Source organism: Dasypus novemcinctus, chromosome 9 (genome assembly GCF_030445035.2).
Source record: "Dasypus novemcinctus isolate mDasNov1 chromosome 9, mDasNov1.1.hap2, whole genome shotgun sequence".
In the NCBI taxonomy this organism is placed as follows: domain Eukaryota; kingdom Metazoa; phylum Chordata; class Mammalia; order Cingulata; family Dasypodidae; genus Dasypus; species Dasypus novemcinctus.
Window position 1 is genome coordinate 131,615,944 of NC_080681.1, and position 24,264 is coordinate 131,640,207.

At 67.5% G+C, this 24,264-nt stretch overlaps 2 protein-coding genes across 5 annotated transcripts in view; both read left to right on the forward strand.

Moving 5' to 3' along the window:
• The window catches only part of INTS11 (integrator complex subunit 11), a 29,657-nt gene extending 23,614 nt beyond the window's left edge, over window positions 1-6,043 (forward strand). For 3 of the 4 annotated variants that reach the window (XM_058304685.1, XM_058304684.2, XM_058304686.2), the window contains 13 exons: window positions 2,568-2,666; window positions 2,742-2,776; window positions 2,993-3,131; window positions 3,423-3,487; window positions 3,759-3,948; window positions 4,122-4,205; window positions 4,450-4,539; window positions 4,643-4,805; window positions 4,899-5,006; window positions 5,239-5,300; window positions 5,376-5,518; window positions 5,609-5,738; window positions 5,839-6,043. In XM_058304685.1, coding sequence (XP_058160668.1) covers window positions 2,568-2,666; window positions 2,742-2,776; window positions 2,993-3,131; window positions 3,423-3,487; window positions 3,759-3,948; window positions 4,122-4,205; window positions 4,450-4,539; window positions 4,643-4,805; window positions 4,899-5,006; window positions 5,239-5,300; window positions 5,376-5,518; window positions 5,609-5,738; window positions 5,839-5,904 — 1,374 coding nt within the window. In that variant the 3' untranslated portion in view covers window positions 5,905-6,043. The remainder of the gene's footprint in view (window positions 1-2,567; window positions 2,667-2,741; window positions 2,777-2,992; window positions 3,132-3,422; window positions 3,488-3,758; window positions 3,949-4,121; window positions 4,206-4,449; window positions 4,540-4,642; window positions 4,806-4,898; window positions 5,007-5,238; window positions 5,301-5,375; window positions 5,519-5,608; window positions 5,739-5,838) is intronic. The other variant, XR_011649792.1, reaches the window with a different exon arrangement.
• A 2,740-nt stretch (window positions 6,044-8,783) lies between these two features.
• Window positions 8,784-24,006, forward strand: ACAP3 (ArfGAP with coiled-coil, ankyrin repeat and PH domains 3). The gene is made up of 24 exons (XM_058304688.2): window positions 8,784-8,935; window positions 12,827-12,884; window positions 13,465-13,584; window positions 13,727-13,780; window positions 14,693-14,751; window positions 15,313-15,496; window positions 15,779-15,823; window positions 15,926-16,021; window positions 16,107-16,181; window positions 16,550-16,561; window positions 17,241-17,350; window positions 17,449-17,500; window positions 17,950-18,050; window positions 18,120-18,231; window positions 18,470-18,678; window positions 18,759-18,828; window positions 18,925-19,019; window positions 19,092-19,315; window positions 19,523-19,630; window positions 21,351-21,449; window positions 21,575-21,801; window positions 21,957-22,066; window positions 22,501-22,611; window positions 22,693-24,006. Exons 1-24 carry the CDS (start codon window positions 8,889-8,891, stop codon window positions 22,838-22,840), a joined length of 2,526 nt encoding a protein of 841 aa, XP_058160671.1. The 5' UTR covers window positions 8,784-8,888; the 3' UTR covers window positions 22,841-24,006.
• The last annotated feature ends 258 nt before the right edge of the window (window positions 24,007-24,264 follow it).

Genomic DNA, 24,264 nt, shown 5'->3' on the forward strand with positions numbered 1-24,264 from the left:
TTGGTTAGTACCGACATAGTTTAGTGGTATGCAGACCCTCCATGCCAGTATATCTCCTTCTCTTCCCCTTTATATATTGTTCTTAGCTCAAATTACATCTTTCTATATTGCATGCCTATTAGCACAGATTTAAAATGTTATTTTAAATCTTTAATTACATTGCCTATGAAGTCATAATACAAGATTTTGCATTTACATCTGTAGTTAACTTTGCCAGCATTTTTTATTTCTTCTTTTGCCTTCAAGTTACTGTCTAGTGACTTTTCCCCCCATTTTGAAAACAGTTTATTGAAGTACATCATTTTTATGTGAATATATGAACAAGTGTATAGTGAAAGTTGTGAACTTACAAAACAAACATACATGGCTCCCATATATCACCCCATCACAAATACCTTACATTTTTGTGAAATATTTGTAACAAATGATGAAAGAGCATTGTCAAAGTATTACTACTAACAGTAGTCCATATCTTATATTTGGTGTATTTTTCCCCCAACCCACCTATTATTTTCTTTTTATCACAAACCATACAGTTCATCTAAAGTGTACAATCAAACCCTCATAGACATTGTGAGACATCTTGCTCCAATAGACTTTAGTGAGGGAAGTAGCTTATGCTTTATGGTCTGGTATCCGTAAGCTCCTACCTCAAATAAATACCCATTATAATCCCCCCCCCCCCCAAAAAAAAAGTGTACAATCAGTGGCATTTGGTGTAATCACTGAGTTGTGCATTCATCACTTCAATCAGTATTAAGCATTTTCATTTATTTTAGCCTGAATAACTCCCTTTAGCATTTCTTATAGGGCTGGTCTTATTGTAATGAACTTTTTCAGCTTTTGTTTCTCTGTAAATATCTGAATTTTTCCTTCATTTTTTTTTTTTCTTTTCTTTTTGAAAGATGCTTTTATCAGACATAGAATTCTTGGCTGATGGTATATTTAAAGTCCTTAAAGAAAAAAATTATCCCACTGTCTTCTGGCCTCCATGGTTTCTGATGAGAAGTCTGCTCTTAATCTATTAGGGACCCCTTGTATGTGTAGCTTCTCTCTTGCCGCCTTCAAAATCCTCTGTCTTTGGATTTTGACAGTTCCACCCTAATGTGTCTTGGTTAGATCTTGGTCAGAGTCTGTCCTGCTTGGAGTTTTTTGAACTTCCTGGATGTACATATTCATGTCTTCAGATTCAGCTATTATTTTTTTCAAATACTTTTCCTCCCCCTTTCTCTCATGTCTGTGTTGGTACAGCTGATGGTGTCCCAAAGGTCCCTCAGATTTTGTTAATTTTTCTTCGTTCTTTTTTCTCTCTATATCTCACACAGGATAATTTCCATCAACTTGTCTTCAAGTTTGCGGATCCTTTCTTCCACCTCTTCAAAGTTGCTGTTGAATCGCCTAATGAGTTTCTTATTTTACTTAGTGTACCTTGCAGCTCTAAAATTTCTGTTGATTCCTTTCTGTAATTTCCATCTATTTATTTTTCCTGGACAACATTTTTCTAATTTTCTGTAGTTTTTGTATGTAGATTTCTTATTTCATTGAGTATATTTAGGGTAGTTGATTTAAACTCTTTTCATAATAGTACTAGTATATGAGCTTTCTCAAGGATGGTTTCTGTCAAATTATTTTTTCCCTTTGATTATGCCAGTTTCCTGTTTATCTGTGTTCTGTACTTCTTTGTTGAGAACTGGACATTCTGAGTATTGAGTTATAACTAGAATCTAGTTCTCCCCTCCTCTGGGATTGACAGGGTTTTTGCTGTTGTTGTCAAAGGCTGGAGCCATGTACTTGTGACTTTTCTAAACTATTTTTGCTCCCAAATGGGGAATGGGTAGAGAAGAGAGAAGGAAAAATAGGGACTGCCTCTTCAAGACTCCTCTGCTGCTTCCCTGGGGGTGGCTGGAATAGCAGCTGCCCTCAGAGCTGGTCCCCAGTGGCTGAGTAGCTGGTGAAAGCAGTGGTCAGCGATGAGACCACACTCCCCGCTTCTGGAGGTCTGGGTCCTCTTCGCCCACCCTGGTCCTGGCGAGCTGGACCTGAGCCTAGGCTGCGGTCCCCACTGCCACCTGCCGTGCGGCTGGGGGCTGGGGTGGGCGCCTCTGCAGGGAGGGCAACACTCCCCGGTGCGAGCGCCGTGGCCAGCTTCTGCCCGCAGCCCTGCCCTGGACACGGCGCAGTCCCTCGACTGAGTTCAGAGTGGTTGTCCTGACAGCCCCGCAGTGCCGCAGCGTCCTGGTGGGCTTTCCCGGAGCGTCTCCTCCACTTCTCCCTGGTCTTCCTTGATCTGCTTTTCGCCCTGGGCTCTGTCGGTCCTGGTCGTTTTAACGTCCACGCCGGCTCCCCTTTCAGGAGCCCCTGGGGCGGTTTCTCCGTCACGTCCCTCATTTCTCCTTCACGTTCCCGCCTCTCGTGGGTCTGGACATTGGGCGCGAAAGGCTGGAAGTGACGCAAGGCGCAGGGATGCCGCCTGCAGACCCCGCCCTCAGGCGGCGCCTGGGCCCTGCTGTCCCCCGGCCGCCCTTGTGGCACGGCCTGTGGCCTGAGTGCAGCCGCCCTCCCTGCAGGTGGACGACGAGCTGGAGATCAAGGCCTACTACGCGGGCCACGTGCTGGGGGCGGCCATGTTCCAGATCAAAGTGGGCTCCGAGTCTGTGGTTTACACGGTCAGTGGGGCGCGGCGTGGGCGCTGCCTGGTGACCCGCGTGGCGCCTCTCCTCACGGCCATCCTCCTTTGTCAGGGCGATTACAACATGACCCCAGACCGACACCTGGGGTGAGTGGCCTGGCGCCCCATTTTATCCTGGGGCATCTCCCCGGAGCCTGGGTGGGGAGCTGCGGTGTCCATTGGCGCTGCGCCTGCGGGTGGGCGGACCCCTGCGCCTTGCCTAAGTGCGGCACTCACTCCACGTCAACCCTGCTGCTGGCCGCGGTGGTCCGGGGGCCACTGGGGGCCACGGCCCGCCCACAGCCCGTCCTGCCCCTGCTGCAGAGCCGCCTGGATTGACAAGTGCCGCCCCAACCTGCTCATCACGGAGTCCACGTACGCCACGACCATCCGCGACTCCAAGCGCTGCCGCGAGAGGGACTTCCTGAAAAAGGTCCACGAGGCCGTGGAGCGCGGCGGGAAGGTACCGTGGCGGGATGCGGGCAGCGCAGGCCTGCGTTCCGGCCCCTCGCCGTGGTGGTGCGGGTCCTGCGGGGTGGCCACTCCGGGCGGGGTAGGGGGCTCCTCTTGGTCCTGGGAGGAACACGCCAGGGCAGCCACCCTCCTGGGGAGCCGTTGGCCCTCGGTCCCAGCTGTGCTCTGCGGGCCTGCTGTGTCAGGTTGCGGCCGAGGACAGCACCCGGCAGAAGGGGGTGGCCGCACGGCCTCTGCCGGCGGGGTCCTCCCAGGACCCACCAAGCTGCCGCCGCCGCAGGTGCTGATCCCGGTGTTCGCGCTGGGCCGCGCCCAGGAGCTCTGCATCCTGCTGGAGACCTTCTGGTAGGCACGCCAGGACCTCCCTGGACGCGGGGCCGCGGGGCGGGGGAGCTGCCCCTGCACACGCGGCCTCCAGGAGCACTGCCGCCGTCTGCTGGCTGCAAGGGCCTGCCGAGTGCCCCAGCGGCACAGCCCCCAGGAGACCCGGCTGTCCCCTTCCAGGAGCGGGCTGGGGGCGGCAGCAGGGCCTCGGCCTTGTTCCACCTGTGACCCGCGTGTGCGGGGGGTGGCCGGGGGGGCGGGCCGTGGCGCTGCGCTGACCGCCTGCGTGCAGGGAGCGGATGAACCTGAAGGCGCCCATCTACTTCTCCACGGGCCTGACGGAGAAGGCGAACCACTACTACAAGCTCTTCATCACCTGGACCAACCAGAAGATCCGCAAGACCTTCGTGCAGAGGAACATGTTCGAGTTCAAGCACATCAAGGCCTTCGACCGCGCGTTTGCCGACAACCCCGGGCCCATGGTGAGGCCCGCGGGGGGAGCCGCCCCCGGCCCGAGGACGGGAGCTCCCGGGCCCACCAGGCCCACTCGGGCTGGGGGTCACCCCGTAGGGTGCCTGGTGCGGGCAGGCGGGGGAGGAGGGGCGCATCCAAGCTGTGTTCACTCGGGCTCCGCTGGCCCCACGTCCACCCGCAGGTGGTGTTTGCCACACCGGGGATGCTGCATGCCGGCCAGTCCCTGCAGATTTTCCGGAAGTGGGCAGGGAACGAGAAGAACATGGTAGGGGTGTGGGCACCGGGGTCAGCCCTGGGGAGGTGGGGAGGGGGCTGCCCTGCCACCCAGCGTCTGCCCTGGGAGGACCTGACCCCCCGCTCAGCTGGGTGGGCACCAGGGCGCTGCTGGAAGACAAGGGGGTTCCGGTCAGGCGGGGCCTGGGCCGGAGGTCCCAGGAGGAAGCTCCAGGTGTACGGCCAGGCGTGCAGGCTCTGCAGGGCACCCCACCTGCAGCTCAGCCCTCCCCTAGGTCATCATGCCGGGCTACTGTGTGCAGGGCACCGTGGGCCACAAGATCCTCAGTGGGCAGCGCAAGCTGGAGATGGAGGGGCGGCAGGTGGTGAGTGCCCTCGGGCGGCAGGCGGGGCCGGGCAGGCACCTGCGGGCCCCTCGGCCGCGGGCCAGGCCGGCCACAGGGTGACGTGGCGGGTGGTGCACTGCAGCTGGAGGTCAAGATGCAGGTGGAGTACATGTCCTTCAGTGCCCACGCCGACGCCAAGGGCATCATGCAGCTGGTCCGGCAGGCCGAGCCCCAGAACGTGCTGCTGGTGCACGGCGAGGCCAAGAAGATGGAGTTCCTCAAGCAGAAGATCGAGCAGGAGTTCCGTAGGCGCCCGGCGGGGGTGGGGGTCGCGCTCGGGGGTGGCCGTGGGCAGGGCCGGCCAGGCCGAGACTGGGCCCGCTCTGCCCCTGCTCCAGGCGTGAGCTGCTACATGCCGGCCAATGGCGAGACCGTGACGCTGCCCACACGCCCCAGCATCCCCGTGGGCATCTCCCTGGGGCTGCTGAAGCGGGAGATGGCGCAAGGTAGGCTGGCGGGGGGTGGGGGTGGGGGTGGGGGCTGACCCGCCGGGCTGTGCGGGTGGGGGGCTGAAGCGGGAGATGGCGCAGGGTAGGCTGGCGGGGGGTGGGGGCTGACCCGCCGGGCTGTGCGGGTGGGGGGCTGAAGCGGGAGATGGCACAGGGTAGGCTGGCGGGGGGTGGGGGCTGACCCGCCGGGCTGTGTGGGTGGGGGGCCGCTGACGCCTGCTCCCCGCAGGGCTGCTCCCTGACGCCAAGAAGCCGCGGCTGCTGCACGGCACTCTGATCATGAAGGACAGTGTGAGTGGGGGCCGGGGGGGCACGTGGGGCGGCCCGCTCTCCGGCCCCTGACCTGCCCCCGCCCCCACCCCACAGACTTTCCGGCTGGTGTCGTCTGAGCAGGCCCTCAAGGAGCTGGGCCTGGCTGAGCACCAGCTGCGCTTCACCTGCCGAGTGCACCTGCGCGACGCCCGCAAGGAGCAGGAGACGGTGATGCGGGTGTATAGCCACCTCAAGAGGTGGGCAGCGAGAGTCCCCGCCGGGACCAGCCCTGCGTGGGGGGTCCTGCCCGGCCCCCGCTGACTCTGGGCGGGGTCTCTGACCCGCAGCATCCTGAAGGACCGCTGTGTGCAGCACCTGCCCGACGGCTCGGTGACCGTGGAGTCCATCCTGGTCCAGGCCACCACCCACTCCGAGGACCCCAGCACCAAGGTGCTGCTGGTGTCCTGGACCTACCAGGTGAGGGCCCAGGGCCCGGAGCAGCATGGGCAGCAGGGCTGGGCTCGGCGGTGGGCCCCAGGAGGGCTGGACACGGAGCCCTCTGCCTCTCCCACCGCAGGACGAAGAGCTGGGCAGCTACCTCACGTCGCTGCTCAAGAAGGGGCTGCCCCAGGCCCCCAGCTGAGGCCCATCGGCCCAGGCCTGCTGGGTGCCCCACGGTTTCCACTTGGAGAGCTGCCCTGGGGGGCCACAGCCCTCTGACCCTGGGCCAGGCCCTGCCCGCGCGGCCACGCCGGGCTGGAGGAATAAACAGCGCTTCCAGAGCTCTCGCCTTTCACTCGTCCTCGCAGGTCTTAGGGCTGGGTGTGGGACCCACGGGGCAGCCGCTCCAGGGAAAGGCCGGGGCAGAGGCTGTGGGGGGCCCTTCTCAGGACTTGCCCACGTGACAGCCCACCCTTGGAGGACCATGGGTTCTCTCTGTGAGGCAGGCGCAGGCCCACGTGAGCCCCAGGACACCCCACAGCGGGCCTCCAAGGGTCCTGTGGCTCCACAGGGCACAGTGGCTGGACTGTGGACAGTTGGCCTGGGCTGGGGGCTTGTCCTCTCTGTCGGCCTGGGTGCCCCTGCCCTGGGCCTTCCTTGGGGCCCTGTCTCACCAAGCCCTGCCCGCCCCCGCAGTACTGGCCGGGGGAGCAAGCTGTGGGCAGGGCCACGCATTTCTGGTGCTAGCCCGGGGCGTCCTGGCTCTCGCTCTCCTTTATGTTGGGGGCCGTGAGAATCCACAGCCCCCAGTGCAGCTGTCATCTTCCATACCTGTGACCCCCAACGAAAAGTCTGCCGCGGGCCCCAGACCCTAGCCTCCCCCACTTCCTGCCTGTCCAAGGACTGGCTTTCCAACCGCAGCCTCCTGGGGACGTGGGCCTGGCCCAGCTTAGCCCCCACGAGGCAGGCGGGGGCTGCAAAGAGCTGGGGGGCCAGGGATCCCCACCAGCACCTCCCACCCTCCCATTCGCCCCAGAATCCTCCCAGGGAAAAGGTGGGAGGAAAGGAGGGAGGGAGAGGATGTAGCACTCCCAGGGCAGGTCCTGGCCAGGGGCTTGGGCCTGGGGGGGCGGGGAGCCGGACCAGCACGCATCTGACAGAGGTCCCGCATCAGCAGCTGCCATCTGCCCTGGTTCTGCCAGGCTGGGCTGGAACCGCTGGCCTGGAGATGCCTGACCCCTGAGGGACCTTTTTAGCAGCTGCCAAGTTCTACCAGCAAGCTTTGGGCAGGGCACAGGACTGAGAAAGGGGCAGCATTCTCTGTCCACTCCGCAGCCTGGCAGCGGCCACGCCCCTCAGCTGCCTGGCACTCTCCGGCTAGACAAGTGACGGCCCTACCAAACCAGGTCTGATGGCTTGCCGGACATTTAGCCAGGTCCATCCAGGGAGCCCTAGACTCCTGGACATAAACCGCGAGCCCTGCCTCCACGTGGCCACGGGGTGAGGCGCTGATGGACAGCTCAGCCCCCAAGCTGGGGGCCCTTCCTCACCTGCCCTCCTGTGGGAGGACAAAGGGTGGCCAGGCTGCCGGCTGGCTGGAAGGTGTGAGGTCATGTGCCCTCCTGCGTGGCAGCCCTGTCCAGGGGCTGCGAGGCCAGGTGTGCGTGGGCGGGAGGTGGGCGGGAGGCGGCCGGCAGGCAGGCCTGCCCCTCCCTGGCGCTCACTTCGCTGCGCCCAGCACAGGCTCGGTTCAAACACGGGCAGCCAGTCCGGCCCGGGAGAGCGGTCACCCAGCGGTACAGGTAGGTCCCGGCCGTGGCTGCGAAGCGAGCGTGGAGGTCGTCCACCCCCGGAAGGCCTACACCGCCCGTGGGAGGACGCCAGGCTCCGGGGGCCCGGGGGCCCGGCCGACCAGCCGCAAGCGCAGTCTAGACAGGCCTTGGGCGCAGAAGGGCGACAGTGGACGCAGCACTGTATGGCAGGTGCGTCGCGTTGCCAGGGCATGGGCTCCCTCCTCGCTGGGAGCCTCTGATGGCCACGACGGGGGTCAGGCGGGCCGCATCCACCGGGGCCCTGGGACTTCGGCCAAGGCCGGGGCGGCCCCGCCCTGCCCTTGAGCGCTCAACAAAGTTTTCTTTCCCGAGTATTTGGAATCCCACTTCCGGACTGGTCCGCACTGACGCCCGAGGGTCGGACGTGTTGGTCTTAAATTTAGTTTCATATCCCCACCCTCCCAGGCGGAGGGGGGGCTTCCGGGATCGCGGGTGCCGGTCCTTCTCCAGGTCTAGCCTAAGTCCGTCCAGCTTCAGCCTGGACCGTGAGAGGTGCAACGGCTGCCTGAGGTCCAGATCACGGGATGGGTGGGCGGGTCGAGAAAACGTGCTTAAACACCGTGCCCAGGTATTGGAAGTACACGAGGTGACGCGCCCGAGCTAAGCCCAAGGCCGGGGCCGAAGCAGAGCACTACCCGTCGGCAGCAGGGAAACCGGCCGGCCGCACGTGGGGCTCTGCGCGCATGCGCCCTGGTATTCGCCCGCCTGAGACCACGCCTGCGCACTGGTGCTTGCCCCGCCCCCTGACTGCGCCTGCGCCCTGGCCTTCGCCCCGCCCCGGCCGCGGGCTCTCCCTCTTCGCGGCACGCCCAGGGCGGGGCCAGGCTGGGGAGCGGGTGCAAAGTGCAGGCCCGCGGCGGAGCGTGAGGCCCCGGGTCCAGGGCCCGCCGCCCTCCCCCCCCCCCCCCCCCCCCGCGGACTTCGGAGCGCGCTCCCGCCCCCCCTGCCCCTGTCCCGTCCGCCCGGGGCGTTTCCGCTGCCGCGTTCTGGGCAAACCCCAGATGTGATCTCTGCAGACGCCCCGAGATGCCAACGGCGGGGCGCGCGGGGGGCGGGGCGTCGGGCCCGGGCCGGCTGCAGGCGGCGAGGGCGCGCGCGACGCTCCCCGGCGGTGACAGCGGGCGGCGCGCGCGGGCGGCGGAGTTGGGCGACGCTCCCCGGCGGTGACAGCGGGCGGCGCGCGCGGGCGGCGGAGTTGGGCGACGCTCCCCGGCGGTGACAGGCGGGGCGGGGCGCGGGCGGCGGCCTCGTTCCGGGGCGGGCGGGCGCCGCGGCGGGCGGGCCGGGGATGCTGCGCGGCGCGCCGCGGAGCTCGAGCCAGTGAGAGCGGGAGGCCGCCGCGGCCGCCGCAGCCATGACCGTGGAGTTCGAGGAGTGCATCAAGGACTCGCCGCGCTTCAGGTGCGCCGCCCGGGCCGCCGACGGGGCTCCGGGGCGCGGCGGGCCCGTGGTCCGCGGGGTCGGCGCCCGCCGCCTCCCTCTGGGCGCCCCGGAGCCGCCGCGCGGGGGGGGGGGGGGGGGGCGCCGCTGCCGCCTTTGTGCGGGGCGCGGGGAGGAGGGGTCAGCGCCGTGCAGACCCCGGGCTCGGACAAAGCCGGCAGCCCCCCGCCTGCTGCCCGCCGGCACCGCCCTCCCCCGAGGCCCGAGGGACCGGAACAAAAGATGCCTCCTCTGTCCACTCGCGCGGACGGTGCGCGCGCGCGGGCGGCCGCCTGGGGCGGGACCGGCCCCCCACCTTTGTCCTCTGGGCAGTCGTGGGCACCGCGCTTCTCGGTGACGCCACACACCCCCTTCGAGGCCACCGGCTGGGGGCGGGAGGGTGGCCGCCGGCCCCGCCGTGTGGGCCTGCGTGTGGGTGGGTGGCGTCCTCCTGGGCTCTGTCTTGGTCTCCGTGTCCACAGCAGTGCGGGGCCAGGCAGGCAGCTGGAGCCTCGTGAAGGGTCTGGGGTCAGCCGCCTGGCAGGGCGAGGAGTGGCTTGGGTGACCTCAGGGATCTGGAGGGGAGGGGGCTAGGGCAGGGGGCTAGGGCAGGGCAGACTGGATGGGGAGAGCGGGGAGGTTGGGGCGGTGACCGCTGCCGGCTACACGTTTCATCATTCCTGGACAGGCAGGCCCATGAGCCTGTGTCCCGTATCCAGGGGCATGTGCTCGCGTGTGCGTTCCGTCCTTCTTGCGGGACCTGCGCTGGACGGGGTAACGAGCACCTGCTAGCTGCCAGGTGCTGGGGACCTGTCCAGAGCACACCTGTGTGAGTGCGTCCCTTGGCACTCACTTGTGCACATGGGTGCTCATGTGTGAGCTCTGCCCACGTGCACGCCTTCCGTGAGGTGCAAGCCTCCTGAACCCAAATGTACGTGTGTGGGTGAGCTGCGCCAGTGGGTGGGTGTGCTCACTGCATGCGTGTGCACAGAGGTGGGTGCGTGCGTGTGTTTCTGGTCAGAAACAGGTCTGAGCTATGCCACGAGGCACACGTGTTCACGTGTGCACATGCCTGTGCTCTTGTGCATCGTATCCACGGGCGCCACGTCTGTGTGTGTCCACGGGCGCCATGTCAGTGTGTGTCCACGGGCCCCATGTCTGTGTGTGTGGCTGTGCCGTGGCACACACGTCTATCTCACCATGTGGGAGCATCAGTCTTTGCACATGAGTGTTTGCACGCGTGTGTCATGTGCTGGGTCTCTGGGGGGTGCCGGCAAGAGGGCTGTTTGGGTGCACCCGTGGACCTCAGCATCAGTCAATCCTTAGAGTATGCCAGCAGTGAAGGCTTAGGAGACTGGGGGGGCCGCCTGGGGTCAGTCCCAAGACGGGCCCCAGGCCATGGGGCAGAGGACCTAGAGGCGATGCTGTGTGTTCCCCCATTTTGTCACGGAGAGGAGGGATCTGGGCAGCTTGTGCATCCCCGACCCTGGGCCACACCTGGCCACCCTCTGACCAGTGCCCAGGCTGTGGGGTGGCCAACCAGGGCCTCTCTGCTCGGGGGGTCCACCCTGGTGCAGCCCTCTGGCTTTGCCCATCTCTTGGAAACCTCGTGCTCGCTTCCATCAGGTGTGGAGGGCTCTGGCCCTAGAGGTGGAGGGACCAGCTGGATGCAGGGGTGCCAGCACCCCACTTGTCGGGCCCTCCCTCCCTCCCTCCGCCAGCCTGTTGGGCCTGTGGGGCCTGCCGAGGGTGGGGCGGCTGCATAGCCTTCCCCAGGCTTCTTCCGGCAGGGAGGGGCTGCCCTGGAAAGGTGCCTCACCTGGCCTGGGGGCGGGTAAGAGGGCTGACCCCAGGTAGGAGGTGGGAGGGCCAAGGACGGCGGGGGCCCTGGCTCGGCAGTGCGCTGGGCTCTGGGTAGGGGCTGCACCACGTGGACATGGGGGCTGGGGCCGGGGTCTGCCCTGGGGTTCGAGGGATGGCCCCGGAGCTGCTGGCCGGCCCTGGGCGCTTCCTGAGGATGTGTCCTGAGCTGGCAGCTGGCCCTTGGGTGGGGCTGGGCAGGAGGATGTGGTCAGTGTTGTCATAGCCTAGTGGCCCCAAAACAGAGAAGGGGCATCCTGCCTGGCCGAGGGGCTCGTGCACAGCCGTGGGAGCACCCATGGCCACGGCATGTGTTTGGGGGGTATCCTGAGCTGGACTGGCAGCCGGGGTGACAGGCAGAAGGCAGCCTGGGAAGGGGAGGCGCACACCCCTTGTCCTGAAAGCCCCCTGCCTGGGTGGGGCTCCAGGCGCTGAGTCACGGCTGGGGGAAGGGGCAGCAGGCCGCCTACCCCTGTCCCCACCTCCCTCCCGCGAGCCAGGTTGTTCAGGAGAGGCTTCTGCTCTCTGGTGGGGGTTGGGGAAGTGCTGAAGGAGTGGGGCTCCCAGTCAGGGCTGGCTCTTGGGGCGCCGGCCGAGCGCCCCACCTCGTCAGCTCCCAGGTGTAGCCCCGCCCTCTGTCCTGCCCTGTCCATGCAGCGCTGGGCTGCAGGGCCGGGCTGGCTGGGGACTCCTGAGGCGGTCGCCCACTCCGCGGCCCCCTCTCCCAAGCAGGTGTTGGGTCCCTGCCCTGGGACCCTCGGAGGCGGAGCGGCGAAGCCACAGCAGCGCTCAGAGTCCGTGGAGTCAAGGCCACCCAAGATGGGCTGCACCTCCCGGGCGGGTGCTGCTGCGGGTGCAGTTCTCCTGGGCGGGTGGGCTGCACGGAAGTTCTCCAGGCCCCAGGGTCCAAGCGACCACAGCTGCCCGTCTTCCCTCTCTGCTCTGGGACTTGGAGTCCCAGAAGCCCTGGGGGAGGGGTGGGGCTGCTCAGAGAGGCGCAGGGGCACCCTCGTCTTGCCAGGGTGGGTGAGCAGGGCTCCCGCAAGGCCCCCTGGCTGGGGCAGCCTGCGTGCTCAGGCGTCTGGTCCAGCTACTTAATTGAGGACACGCCGAGGCACGTGACCCTCAAGCCCCTCCCTCCGGGACCAGGAAACCCCGGCCCACCCCCCACCCCTGCCAGGGCGGGGCTGGTCCCTCCCAAGGGTCCACACAGCCCTGGCCTGAGCCCCATCCCTGTCGTCTCTGTCCCCAGGAGGGTGGATGAGCCCAGGGGGCGAACAGAGAGGACTGGCCCTATTTCCTGTTCCCTGAGAAGGGGACGTTGGGGGGGGGTCACGTGCCAGCTCCATCTGTCTCTGCCTTCCAGCCTTCCGGGGATTCTCGTCCAGGCTGCTCTGCTGATGTCATGTGTTAACTCTCCCCTCCCCGGGCAGCGCCGTTGTCAGGCCGCCCTGGAGGGGGTGGCTTCCAACGAGCCCGGCCTCCCCTTGGGTGCTTGGAAGTTGAGGGGGCCTGCAACCCGGCCCCCCGCAGCCGGTCTGGGGTCTTGGTGCTGCCCCTACCGGAGAGAGCAGCCATCCAGCCATTCACAGGCTCAGCTTTCAAGGCCCAGTGCCGGCTCACCCTGGGCAGCCCCCGCCGGGCTGCGCCACCGCCCCCAGACCCAGCCTGGGGGGCTGAGCGAGACTGCAGGGCTGAGGCCAAGCCAGGCCGCTAGCCACGAGCACAGTGGCCGGGGGCTGCCCTGCATGCAGAGCTCTGTCCCCGCCCTCGCCTCTGTCTTCTCCCTGCCTGCACGTGGGGTCTCTGTGGGGTCTCTGTGGGGCTCCAGAGCCAGCCCGACCCAGAGCACATCCTGCTCCCCGCGCCAGCCAGGCGTCCACCACAGTGGGCAGCCCCTCCCCTGCTGCGCCCCAGGTGGTTGCACCCCAGGGGGAGGCAGGCCTGGGCCTGTGGCGCCCCACTGGCCACGGGGGTCCCCGGCGACCCCAATCACTGTGGTTTTTGTTGCAGGGCGACCATCGATGAGGTGGAAACGGATGTGGTCGAGATCGAAGCCAAGCTGGACAAGGTAGGGTACCGGACGGCGCTGGGTTTCCCTGCTGCCGTGTCCATCGCTACCTCGCAGCACAGGGGAGAGGCTGGATGGGCGGTTCCCGCCTAGGGGAGGCTGCGCTCTCACACCACTCGCCTGTGTGCTCTGTGTCGCACGAGGGTGCACACTTGTCGTGTACGAGCTGCCGCCCATCGCGCCCTGCCGCACGTGGATCTCCCGGGGTCTCGTGCCTTTCCGCGGGGGGAGCCTCGGTGGGTCCCCAGGCTTTAGTGTGCCCATCTGGGCCGGGGCAGCAGCTGCGCGCCCACCCGGGCCTTGGCGTGAGCGGGTCAGGGATGGAGGGATGGGGCAGGCGGAGCGAGGGAGGGGGGCACCCACACTGGCCTGGCTCCCGGAGGCCCCGGGGGCTGGGGGGGAGCGGGCAGGGGCGGCACACCTGGCCACACCTGGCCCCCTCCCCACCTCGGGCCTGGCCCCTCTGAGGCGCGGGCAGGTGGCTGGGGCCTCGCCCCAGTGGGGAGGGTGGGTGCCGGCCGGCGGGGGGAGGCCGCGGCCCCAGGGGAGCTGGCTGCCCGCCCTGCCCACCCGCCTGCAGCTGGTCAAGCTGTGCAGCGGCATGATCGAGGCCGGCAAGGCCTACGTCACGACCAACAGGCTCTTCGTGAGCGGGGTCCGCGACCTGTCCCAGCAGTGCCAGGGCGACACCGTCATCTCGGTGAGCGCGGCGGTGGCCTCCGGCGGGCGGGGCTGGGGGCACGGCCGGGCGCTCCTGTGGCCCCTCGAGGACCCCGGGCTCTGTGTCCCGCGGCCTGGGCCTGCCAGGCAGGTGTGGAGCCCTTGTCCTGCCTCTCCCGCAGGAATGTCTGCAGCGGTTTGGAGACAGCCTGCAGGAGATGGTGAACTACCACATGGTGAGACCCGCGGCGGGGCGGGCGCAGGGGCCCAGGCAGCGTGGCTCGGCGCCCTCCTCCCCGTGCCGGCCCATCCAAGGCCACCCCCTGCTCCCCCAGGCCCCGCCCTGCCTGGAACGGAGCTCCCAGCTGGCTCGGAGGGAGCTGAGCTGGCGGCTGCGGCCAGGGCTGGGGAGAGACACGTTGCCGCCGCCGCCAGCCGGGGCGGGGGGGGCTGCCCTGTGCCCGTGTCCGTGGGCGAGGGCTGGGCCCCACCAAGGGCGTCATACAGCAGGGGTGACGGGATCCCCGGGAGTGGGCGAGGCGGGTGCAGGGGTGCAGGGCCGCGGACGGCAGGGCCTCGGGCAGACGAGGTCTCCGAGGTTTGACGCTTCCTGGGCGGGGCAGGGAGCGCGGTCTCCTGGGGGCTCGCTGTCCTGCCCAGGCTACAGGCAGCCGGGGCTCGGGCCTTGCTGCTGTTGGGGGGTGACCCCGAGCCCTGCGGGACCCCTGCCCAGCACCAAGGCCCATGAGGGCGGGGGGCCCGTGGCGTGGGCGTCAGAGCCCTGCTTCACGGGCGGGGGCGGCTCGCCTCGTGCGTCTGTCTGTCTGCCCTGCTGAGGGCCTGGCCCCTCCCGTGGGGACCTGGTTCTGGTTCTGGGCAGTGCTGGGGGGCTCCCCCACTCGCAGGCTCCGTGGGAGCTCTGGGCCCTGCCCCCAGGCCTTCCCACCGCAGCCTGTCAGGGCCACGGGTGCCGCGGGGGCCAGGTGGGCGCCCGCTGGGGACCCGGCTGGGGTCCCAGCTGCCACCTCCAGGCACCCGCGTGGGCCGGCAGGGCTTTCCCGGGCCTGGTCCCTGCCTGGGGTGCTGGGAGACCTTGCTTTGGGGCCATGTGGGGCGGGCCCAGCAGCCCCCACCTCGCTCGCCCGCAGATCCTGTTCGACCAGGCCCAGAGGTCCGTTCGGCAGCAGCTGCACAACTTCGTCAAAGAGTGAGTGCCCCAGACCCTGCTCCTGGCCTCTCCTCGATGCCCTGGGACCTGGCACCCTCCCCAGGGCTGAGGGTCCTAGCGAGGCAGGGGAAGGGCTGCGCACCACAAGCCCACCAGGGGGGCCAGTGTCCAGGGCGGCCAGTGTGGACGGAGCAGGCAGGTGGTCCAGGGCCTCTGGGGGGGCCACGGCGTCCAGATCAGGGACCTCTGGGCAAAGGCCGCTGGGCAGCAAAGGGCCGGTGCGGCCGGAGGGCGAAGGGTAGGGGTCCTGGGGACGCGGGGGGCAGTGTGCCGCAGCTGGGGCCCTTTGCAGGGGTGCCTGCCAGACATCTGAGAGCAAACATGGAATTATCTGGGGATACCTGAGTCCGCAGTCTGGGGGAGGTGGGGGTCGCCCTGGACTGGTCAAAGGAGCCAGGACCCCAGCCGGGTGCCGCCGTGTGGCCGAGGAGGGGACGGCGATGGCCGAGCATGACGTGGGCGGGAGTGGCTGCCGGGTGGGGGGGGCCGCACCGAGGGGGCCCCAGCGCGCACCCCCCGAGCCCCGCCCGCCACCCCCAGGGACGTGCGGAAGTTCAAGGAGACCAAGAAGCAGTTCGACAAGGTGCGGGAGGAAATGGAGCTGTCCCTGGTACGGAACGCGCAGGCCTCCCGGCATCGGCCGCACGAGGTGGAGGAGGCCACGGGCGCCCTGACCCTCACCCGCAAGTGTTTCCGCCACCTGGCGCTGGACTACGTGCTGCAGGTTGGCTACGGGGGGATCTGGAGCCAAGCCCAGCAGATGCCCTGCGCTAGGGCAGCAGGCGGATGGCGAGGCAGGGATTTGGGCTCTGCCCAAGTCAGGACAGGGAGAGACCGGGGAACACGGGAGGCCGGGGCTGAGAGAAGTACAGAGCTGAAGACGACCTGGGGGTCACAGGAAGCCACAAGTAGTATGAAGGAACTCTGGGATAAGGAACGGGCTGTGACCCTTGACCCTGCCACCTTGGCCCTGATGTCCCCACCTGTCTGGTGCCTTCTCTGGCAGATCAACGTCCTTCAGGGCAGGAAGAAGTTTGAGATCTTGGATTCTGTGAGTGCCCTGTGGGGCTGGGGGCTCTGCTGGGGGCCGGGGTGGGCGCCCTGCGCGTCATGTGGGTGCGTGGGTGGGGCCTCACCGGCCGCACTCCTGCAGATGCTGTCCTTCATGCACGCCCAGCACAGCTTCTTCCAGCAAGGCCACGACCTCCTGCGCCAGCTGGACCCCTACATGAAGAAGCTGGCGGCCGAGGTGAGCCCTGGGGCGGGACGGGGTGGGGGCCCGGGGGGCGGGGGGGGCAGTGCCCACAGACCTCCCCTGCGCACCTGCCCCGCAGCTGGACCAGCTGGTGATCGACTCTGCGGTGGAGAAGCGCGAGATGGAGCGCAGACATGCCGCGGTCCAGCAGCGGGTGAGGCCCCCAAGCTGACCTCAGTGTGGCCACATCCCACCCCTTCCTCCCAGGCCTGCCCACCGCTTGGCGCCTCTCTACCCCAGGGGGAGGGTCTCTAGCCTTGGGGGCTTCAGGTGGTGGAGCAGGAGGGGCCCTGCTGTCCCTCGGGCAGGGTGGGTGGGGCCTCAGCCCGCAGAAGCCCTGGGATTCTTCCGGGACCCCTCCCTGCCCGACAGCCGCGCCTTCCCGCACTCACCCAGGGGGGAGCTGGGGGGCGGGTGGGTTGGCTGTTTGAGGACGTGGAGCCCTGCGGGGTTGGGGGCGGGACAGGCGGTCACTCAGTGGCTCTCTCTCCCACCCATTCCCGCTTCCCGTCCCCACCCCAGACCCTGCTGCAGGTGAGTGAACGTCCATCCTTGGGGTGGGGGGCTGAGGAGGGCGGGGGCGTGGGGGGCCTGGGCGGGGATCCGCCCTCCCTCGCTCCCTCCGCCCCGTGGGAGATTCAGCACCAAGGACACCTCCCGCCCGGCCTCTGCGCGCCTGTGTCCGGGAGACCCGCGGGGCCGGAGCCGGCACCCCTGGCTGCCCCGCAGGATTCGCGCTGTGCAGGGCCCCCGCGGGAGTGGCAGCAGCTGTCCGTTCCTCCCCCACCCTCGGCCAGGGGAGCAGGTGCAGGCCGGCCTCTCTGCTCCCCCTCCCCAAGCCGCCCCCTCCAGACACGGGCTCTCAGCGGCTGCCTGGCCGTGTGAATGGGGCCCTGTCCGCCGGCTCAGAGCGGGCCCAGCTGGTCCCATGAATGGGAGACTCGGGTGGGGGCAGCTTCCTTCCTGGTCCCGAGCCTGCTGGGGGCGGGGGCCTGGCTGCAGCTCCGAGGACACCGGGCTGGGAACTGCAGGGCCATGCCCCCGCGGGAGTTTTGGGTTGGGGTTTGGGGGAGGCCTGTTGCAGGCAGGGCACGGGGAGAGGGCGTGGGAGCAGCTCCAGCAAGGGCCCCCGCAGCCCTCGCCTCCACGCGGGTGGGCAGCGGGGCCTCGCAGCCCGAGGGTGGGAGCTGAGGGCCAGGCACTGCCCTCTCAGGACTTCTGCGACGAGTCCAAGGCCGAGTTTGACGTGGACGCGCCCAGCGGCGTGGTGATGGAGGGCTACCTCTTTAAGAGGGCCAGCAACGCCTTCAAGACCTGGAACCGGTGAGGGGCCACCCCCAGGCAGGTGGCTGGGGAGTAGTCAGAGAGGACTAGGGGGCCGGCGCGGCCTGATGTCCATCCCACCCCCTCCACCCCACCAGGCGGTGGTTCTCCATCCAGAACAGCCAGCTGGTCTACCAGAAGAAGCTCAAGGTGCACGCAGGGCCCCTGCAGGGTGCGGTGGCCACTGGTGGGATTTAGGGGGTCAGCACCAGGCTGAGGCCACTGATGGACACCAGTGATTGGCCAGAGGCCAGGGTTGGAAACAGGACCAAGCTCTCCTTGGGCTCAAAGCCCTTGTCTCTAAGGCCAAGCAGTAAATGGGTCACTGGTGCCAGGGTTTTAGGGACAGGGGTCAGGGCTGTGGACCCGGGGTCAGGCCTGGGGGCTGGGGTCAGGGCTGTGGACCCGGGGTCAGGCCTGGGGACTGGGGTCAGAGCTGTGGACCCGGGGTCAGGGCTGGGGGCTGGGGTCAGGGCTGTGGACCCGGGGTCAGGCCTGGGGACTGGGGTCAGAGCTGTGGACCCGGGGTCAGGGCTGGGGGCTGGGGTCCGGGCTGGAGGCCAGGTCAGGGCTGGTGCCAGCAGTGTTTCCACCCCCAGGACGCGCTGACCGTGGTGGTGGACGACTTACGCCTGTGCTCCGTGAAGCCGTGCGAAGACATCGAACGGAGGTTCTGCTTCGAGGTCGTGTCTCCCACCAAGTGAGGAGGCGTGGCCTGGGCTGGGGGTGGGGGACCCTGCCTGCCCATCCTGACAGCCCCCTCCCCCAGGAGCTGCATGCTGCAGGCTGACTCCGAGAAGCTGCGGCAGGCCTGGGTGCAGGCAGTGCAAGCCAGCATCGCCTCTGCCTACCGGGAGAGCCCGGACAGCTGCTACAGCGAGGTGAGCCCCTTCCACATCACCACGCATGCACGCCGCCACGGGCGGTCCTGAGGCGGGCTGTGCAGTCAGCATGCACGCGTGAGCATGTGCACGCCTCATATGTGTGCATGTCCACGTGCAAGTTTGTGCTTGAGGGACCCTGGCCCGTGCTGGCAGAGGAGGGTGCCTGCTGGGGAAACTGAGGCCTGGGTGAGGCAGGCGTCCCCGGGAGCTGAGTGGCCCCCTGTACCACCCCCAGAGGCTGGACCGCACCGCGTCCCCGTCCACCAGCAGCATTGATTCGGCCACGGACTTGCGGGAGCGCAGTTCCAAGGGAGAGAGCGTGCTGCAGCGTGTGCAGGGCGTGGCCGGCAATGGCCACTGTGGCGACTGTGGCCAGCCGGACCCCCGCTGGGCCAGCATCAACCTGGGTGTGCTGCTGTGCATCGAGTGCTCGGGCATCCACAGGTGGGCGCCCGCTGGGCCGGGTGCGGCTGGTGGGGTGAGGGGCGGGGCCGTGCCAACTCACACTGCCCCCCACTCTCCAGGAGCCTGGGGGTTCACTGCTCCAAGGTGCGCTCCCTGACGCTGGACTCGTGGGAGCCAGAGCTGCTGAAGGTGGGTGTGGGGGCCAGGCCTGGGGCGCTGAGCCGCCATGGGGCAGCAAGCAGGGGTCTGCAAGGGGGGGCTGACGCTCGCACGCCGTCTCCCCAGCTGATGTGTGAGCTGGGAAACGGCACCGTGAACCAGATCTACGAGGCCCAGTGCTCCGGGCCGGGCAGCCGGAAGCCCACGGCCGGCAGCCCCAGGTGAGCTGGATGCAGCTGGGACCTGGGGGCGTCCGGCCTTCAGGTCCAGCTTCACCTCTGCCCCTGGCCCAGGCAGGACAAGGAGGCCTGGATCAAGGACAAGTATGTGGAAAAGAAGTTTCTGGGGAAGCTGCCGGCGGCTCCGGCCCAGGATGCGCCTGCCAGCAGGGAGGGAGGGCCCCAGCACTGGCAGGTGCAGAAGTGCCCGCGGCACCACAGCTCCCCGCGGGCCCCCACCACACGCCGTAAGGTCCGGCTTGAGCCCACCCTGCCCTCTGTTGCTGCTCTGAGCGCAGGTACGAGGCCCTGGGCTGTGCACACGCTGAGCTGCACACCTGGGTGGGGCTTGGGAGAGGGCTCCGGCCCAGGGGATGAGCCGTAGAGCCCCCCATCAGGGTGAGGTGAGGCGGGAAGCCAGAGGCAGGTGCTCACTGCCCAACTCACTACCCCTTCCCGTGCGGGTCCTCGGTTTCTCCATCTGAACGCGGCCCTGTCCCCTGTAGCTGGTGCTTTGGAGCGCAGGTTCCGCCGGGATTCCCTCTTCTGCCCTGATGAACTGGACTCGCTCTTCTCCTACTTCGACGCAGGTGCTGCTGGGGCAGGCCCACGCAGTGAGTACCAGGAGGGCCCCCTGCTCTTGAGCCCGCTGCCCACTGCCCCAGGCCCAGCCCAGGCAGCACGGCCTGGCTCACCAGGAGGGTGGACGAGTGTGGCCGGCCATCGCCAGCAGCTCGGCAACGGCAGGCGGGACTGGCCTGGAAACTGGCGCCAGCGCCGGAGGCTGGTCAGGGGTTGTGGGGGGTCGGCAGGCCGAGGCTGGGAGAGTGTCACGAGGGGCCAGCAGTGTCTCGGCCAGATCCAGAGGGCGAGGCCACGGCTCTCGAGAGGCGTTCAAGTGTGTGTGTGTGTATGCACACCCGGGTGTTGTGTGTGAAGTTATGTGTACCTTGGTGTGGCATGCATGCATGAGTGAGCATGTGGGTTGTGCACTCGGGTGTAGTGTATGTGTGTTTTCATGTGCATGCACACTCAGGTGTAGTGCCTTTAAATGCACACCCAGGTGTGCACACTCAGGCGTGTGTGCATGTGGCTGTGCGCACCTGGGTGTAGTGTATATGTGTCTTCATGTGCGTGCGTGCTCAGGTGTTTTGTGTTTCAGTGCACACCCAGGTGTGCACAGTCAGGCGTGTGTTTGGATGTGGGTGTGTGTACCCAGGTGTAGGGTGTGTGTGTCTTCATGTGGACACGCACTCAGGTGTGTGTTTAAGTGCACACCCAGGTGTGCGCGCTCAGGTGTGTGTGCGTGTGGGTGTGTGTACCTGGGTGTATCGTGCACCTGTTCCCGGCACCCTGGGAATTGGCTGGTAGGTGTTTCTTCACAGGGCCGGGTTCAGTGCTCTCCTGGGCAGTGCAGGCAAAAGCTACTGCAGGGCAGAAGAGCTGATGGGGGCAGCCCGTGTGTGTGTGTGTGTGTGTGCACGCTGATAGGGGCGGCCCGGGTGTGTGTGTGTGTGTGTGCTGATAGGGGCGGCCCGGGTGTGTGTGTGTGTGTGCTGATGGGGGTGGCCCGGGTGTGTGTGTGCGCGCGTGCTGATAGGGGCGGCCCGGGTGTGTATGTGTGCTGATGGAGGCTGCCCGGTGTGTGTGTGTGTGTGTGTGCGCGCGCTGATAGGGGCGGCCCGGGTGTGTGTGTGTGCTGATGGGGGCTGCCCGGTGTGTGTGTGTGTGTGTGTGCGCGCGCTGATAGGGGCGGCCTGGGTGTGTGTGTGTGTGCGCGCGCTGATAGGGGCGGCCCGGGTGTGTGTGTGTGTGCGCGCGCTGATAGGGGCGGCCTGGGTGTGTGTGTGTGTGTGCTGATAGGGGCGGCCCGGGTGTGTGTGTGTGTGCTGATGGGGGTGGCCCGGTGTGTGTGTGTGTGTGTGTGTGCTGATAGGGGCGGCCCGGGTGTGTGTGTGTGTGTGTGTGTGCGCGCTGATAGGGGCGGCCCGGGTGTGTGTGTGTGTGTGTGTGCTGATGGGGGCGGCCCGGTGTGTGTGTGTCAGCAGGGGGCGCTGCTGCCCTCTCCTGAGCCCTGTGGGAAGACCCCAACAGCTGCGGACCCCAGCGTGCCCTCCACTGAGGCAGAGCTGCACTGACCCCCAGGCGAGCTCCCGCTGGAGGCGCCCTGAGCCCTCTGTGCCTGGACAAGCTGTCTCATCCCCCAGTGGGGGCTGATCGTGCCCCCTGGGGAGGGGGTGGCCCGGACGGTGGGTCAGAGGTACAGCCTTGCCCCCACGTTCCTGGGAGGACTTCGGGTGCTCCCCAGAAGCCCCTCTGCCGCCGCCTCTGCAGGTCTGAGCAGTGACAGTGGCCTGGGCGGCAGTTCGGACGGCAGCTCGGACGTCCTGGCTTTCGGCGCCAGCTCCGTGGTGGACAGCGTCACCGAGGAGGGTGGGTGTGCCTCCCCGGGCCCACCTCCAGCTCCTCCGCCGCCGGGGGTTCGGTCTGGGGGGCAGGCCTGGGGGGGCAGGCTTGGGGCTCCGCGCCGGGGCTGCCTCACCGCCCCCTCCCCGCAGAGGGCGCGGCGTCGGAGGAGTCCAGCGGGGAGGCGGACGCGGACGCCGAGCCCGAGGCCTGGGGCCTGGCCGACGTGCGGGAGCTGCACCCCGGGCTCCTGGCGCACCGTGCCGCACGCGCCCGCGACCTCCCCGCGCTGGCCGCTGCGCTGGCCCACGGGGCGGAGGTCAACTGGGCGGACGCGGACGACGAGGGCAAGACGCCGCTGCTGCAGGCGGTGCTGGGGGTGAGCGCGGGGCGCCTGCGTGGGCGCGGCGGGGAGGGGGCGCCGGCACCCACGAGCGCCCCTCGCCTCCGGAGGGAGACCAGAATCTGTGCCGGTGGGGGCCCTGGGAGAGGCCAGCCCCTCGGCTGGTCTGAGCCCCCCGGCCCCTTCCCCAGGGCTCCCTGGTCGTCTGTGAATTTCTTCTGCAAAATGGGGCGGATGTGAACCAAAGAGACGGCCGCGGGCGGGCGCCGCTGCACCTCGCCACCCTGCTGGGCCGCACCGGGTGAGCCGAGCCGTGCCGCCCCCAAAGCCCCGCTCAGCCCCGCGCGCCCCCCAAAGCCCCGCGCGCCCCCCAAAGCCCCGCCCAGCCCCGCGCGCCCCCAAAGCCCCGCCCGCCACACCCTCCCCCAGAGCCCCGCGCGCCCCCAAAGCCCCACCCGCTGTCCCGCCCCCCAAGCCCCGCCGCCCCCCGCCCCCCGCCCCCCGCCCCCAAGCCCCGCGCGGCCCCCAAAGCCCCGCCCCGCCGCCCCTTGCATCTCGGGCGACCCGCCCTCCCGCAGCTGGGCCCCGCGCGGCCCCCGCACCCCGGCCAAACGCTGCGCCCCGCCCCCAAAGCACCTGCGCTGCCCCCGCCCGCCCGGCAGCCCCACACCCTGCCGCCCCCCCGCAGCCCCGCAGCCCCGCGCCCGCCGCCACTCCGCACCCTCCCGCCCTCAGCCAGGTCTGCCTGTTCTTGAAGCGCGGAGCGGACCAGCACGCGCTGGACCAGAACCAGCAGGACCCGCTCAGCATCGCCGTCCAGGCGGCCAACGCGGACATCGTCACCCTGTGAGCGCGGGGGCGGGCCCGCGGGGGGGAGGGTCCCTGCCGGGGCTACACCTCACCTCTCCCCGCCCCCCCCCGCCCCAGGCTCCGTCTGGCACGCATGGCGGAGGAGATGCGTGAGGCCGAGGCGCCCCCGGGCCAGCCGGCGCCCCTCGCGGGCAGCAGCCCCACCGAGCTCCAGTACCGCAGGTGCATCCAGGAGTTCATCGGCCTCCACCTGGAGGAGAGCTAGGGCCGGGGGCCGGGCGCCGCGGGAACCCCGCCCCGGCCCGCCCCCGGCCCGGCCGCCCCGCACGCCCGTGGTCCCCTCCACCGTCCCCGCCTTGAAGACGCTCGGGCCCATTTCCTGGTAGTCCCAGGCGCTCCAGGGACCCCTCGTCTGCTCCTCCCTCCTCTGAGCTGCCCAGACCCCTGGGAGGGGGAGAGACCCCAGCACTGAGTCTTCTCAAGCCCCACGTTTTCCGCCGATGGGGGGAGGGGCTGAGTCACCTGGAGACCCTGGCCAGCTCGGGGCGTGTCCGCAGGTGACCCGCGCCTTCCTCTAGGCCTGGGTTGCTCACTTCACAAACCGCTCTCAGGGCCACTGCCACCTCCTGCCCCACCTTCACTGCCCCAGAGCACACTGGCCTGCTCTTGGGGGCCCTCTGCACCCCACAGCGCCTCCTCCAGGCCCCGGGTCTGGTGGCTCATCCGGGGAGTCAGCCAAGCCCGAGTACCCCCCAGTGGCCCCGGCACGCAGGCTGGGTCCTGCAGGTGCTGGGTGGGTGGGGCTCTGGCTCGGGCCTCAGTCTCCGGCGGGACGCGGGCGTCCGCAGGCCTTGTGGCTGGCCACGCAGGCCTTCAGTGCTGGGGCGGCCGGACGTGCCCCTGCCTCCAGAGGCCCCTTTCCCGGGTCCTCCGCCCGGAGCCTGCGCATAAACCGACTTTGGCACGTTCCTCCCCGCATCCGACCTTCTTGTTACGGGCTGAGTGGACCTGCCACAGCAATCTCGGTCTGGCTTTCCCTTGTGTCTCTTCTCTGGACCCGTGAGGACCACCTCGGCCCCCATCCCTGCGGCGTTGCCCTGAGCCCTTGGGGCTGAGCCCTAGGAAGGGTCCAGGAGCCCCTCGGCTGCCTCTGCAGGCCCCGGTGGAGCCTGGGCCCCCTCCCCAGCTGCGGTCCCTCTGCCAGGCCAGTGGGCAGGTCTATGCAAAGCTCTGTGGTCAGCAAGGTGGGTGCTGGACTGGGGCACCCCGACTCCTTCACCCACTGGCTGTGAACCCTAAAGAGCAAAGTTGGCTCCTTCCTCTCTCCCTGCTTGAGCTCTGCCCACCGCCCCGCCCTGCTCCTGGGCCTAGACCTGGTGAGGCCCAGCCCCTCTTCCCCACCTGACGGTCAATAAACCTCTGCCGCCCGCACCGCCTCGCTCTGCTCTGTCTCGGCTGGGGCCGCCCCTCTGGGTGCCCTGTCCTCCCCCGCTGACAAGCCCGTGCGGGCAGGACCAGTGGCCCTTCCCCGAAGGGCTGCAGCTCACGCTCGCTCCGGCCAGCGAACCCAGGCCCTGCCTTCCACGCTTTCTTTGATGAAAACTCGTCCTGACACCCCGGCCACCACCCTGGTCCCCTCGGACCCCCCAAGCTCCTGTGGCCTAGACTCAGGTGGGGGCAGATGCCAGT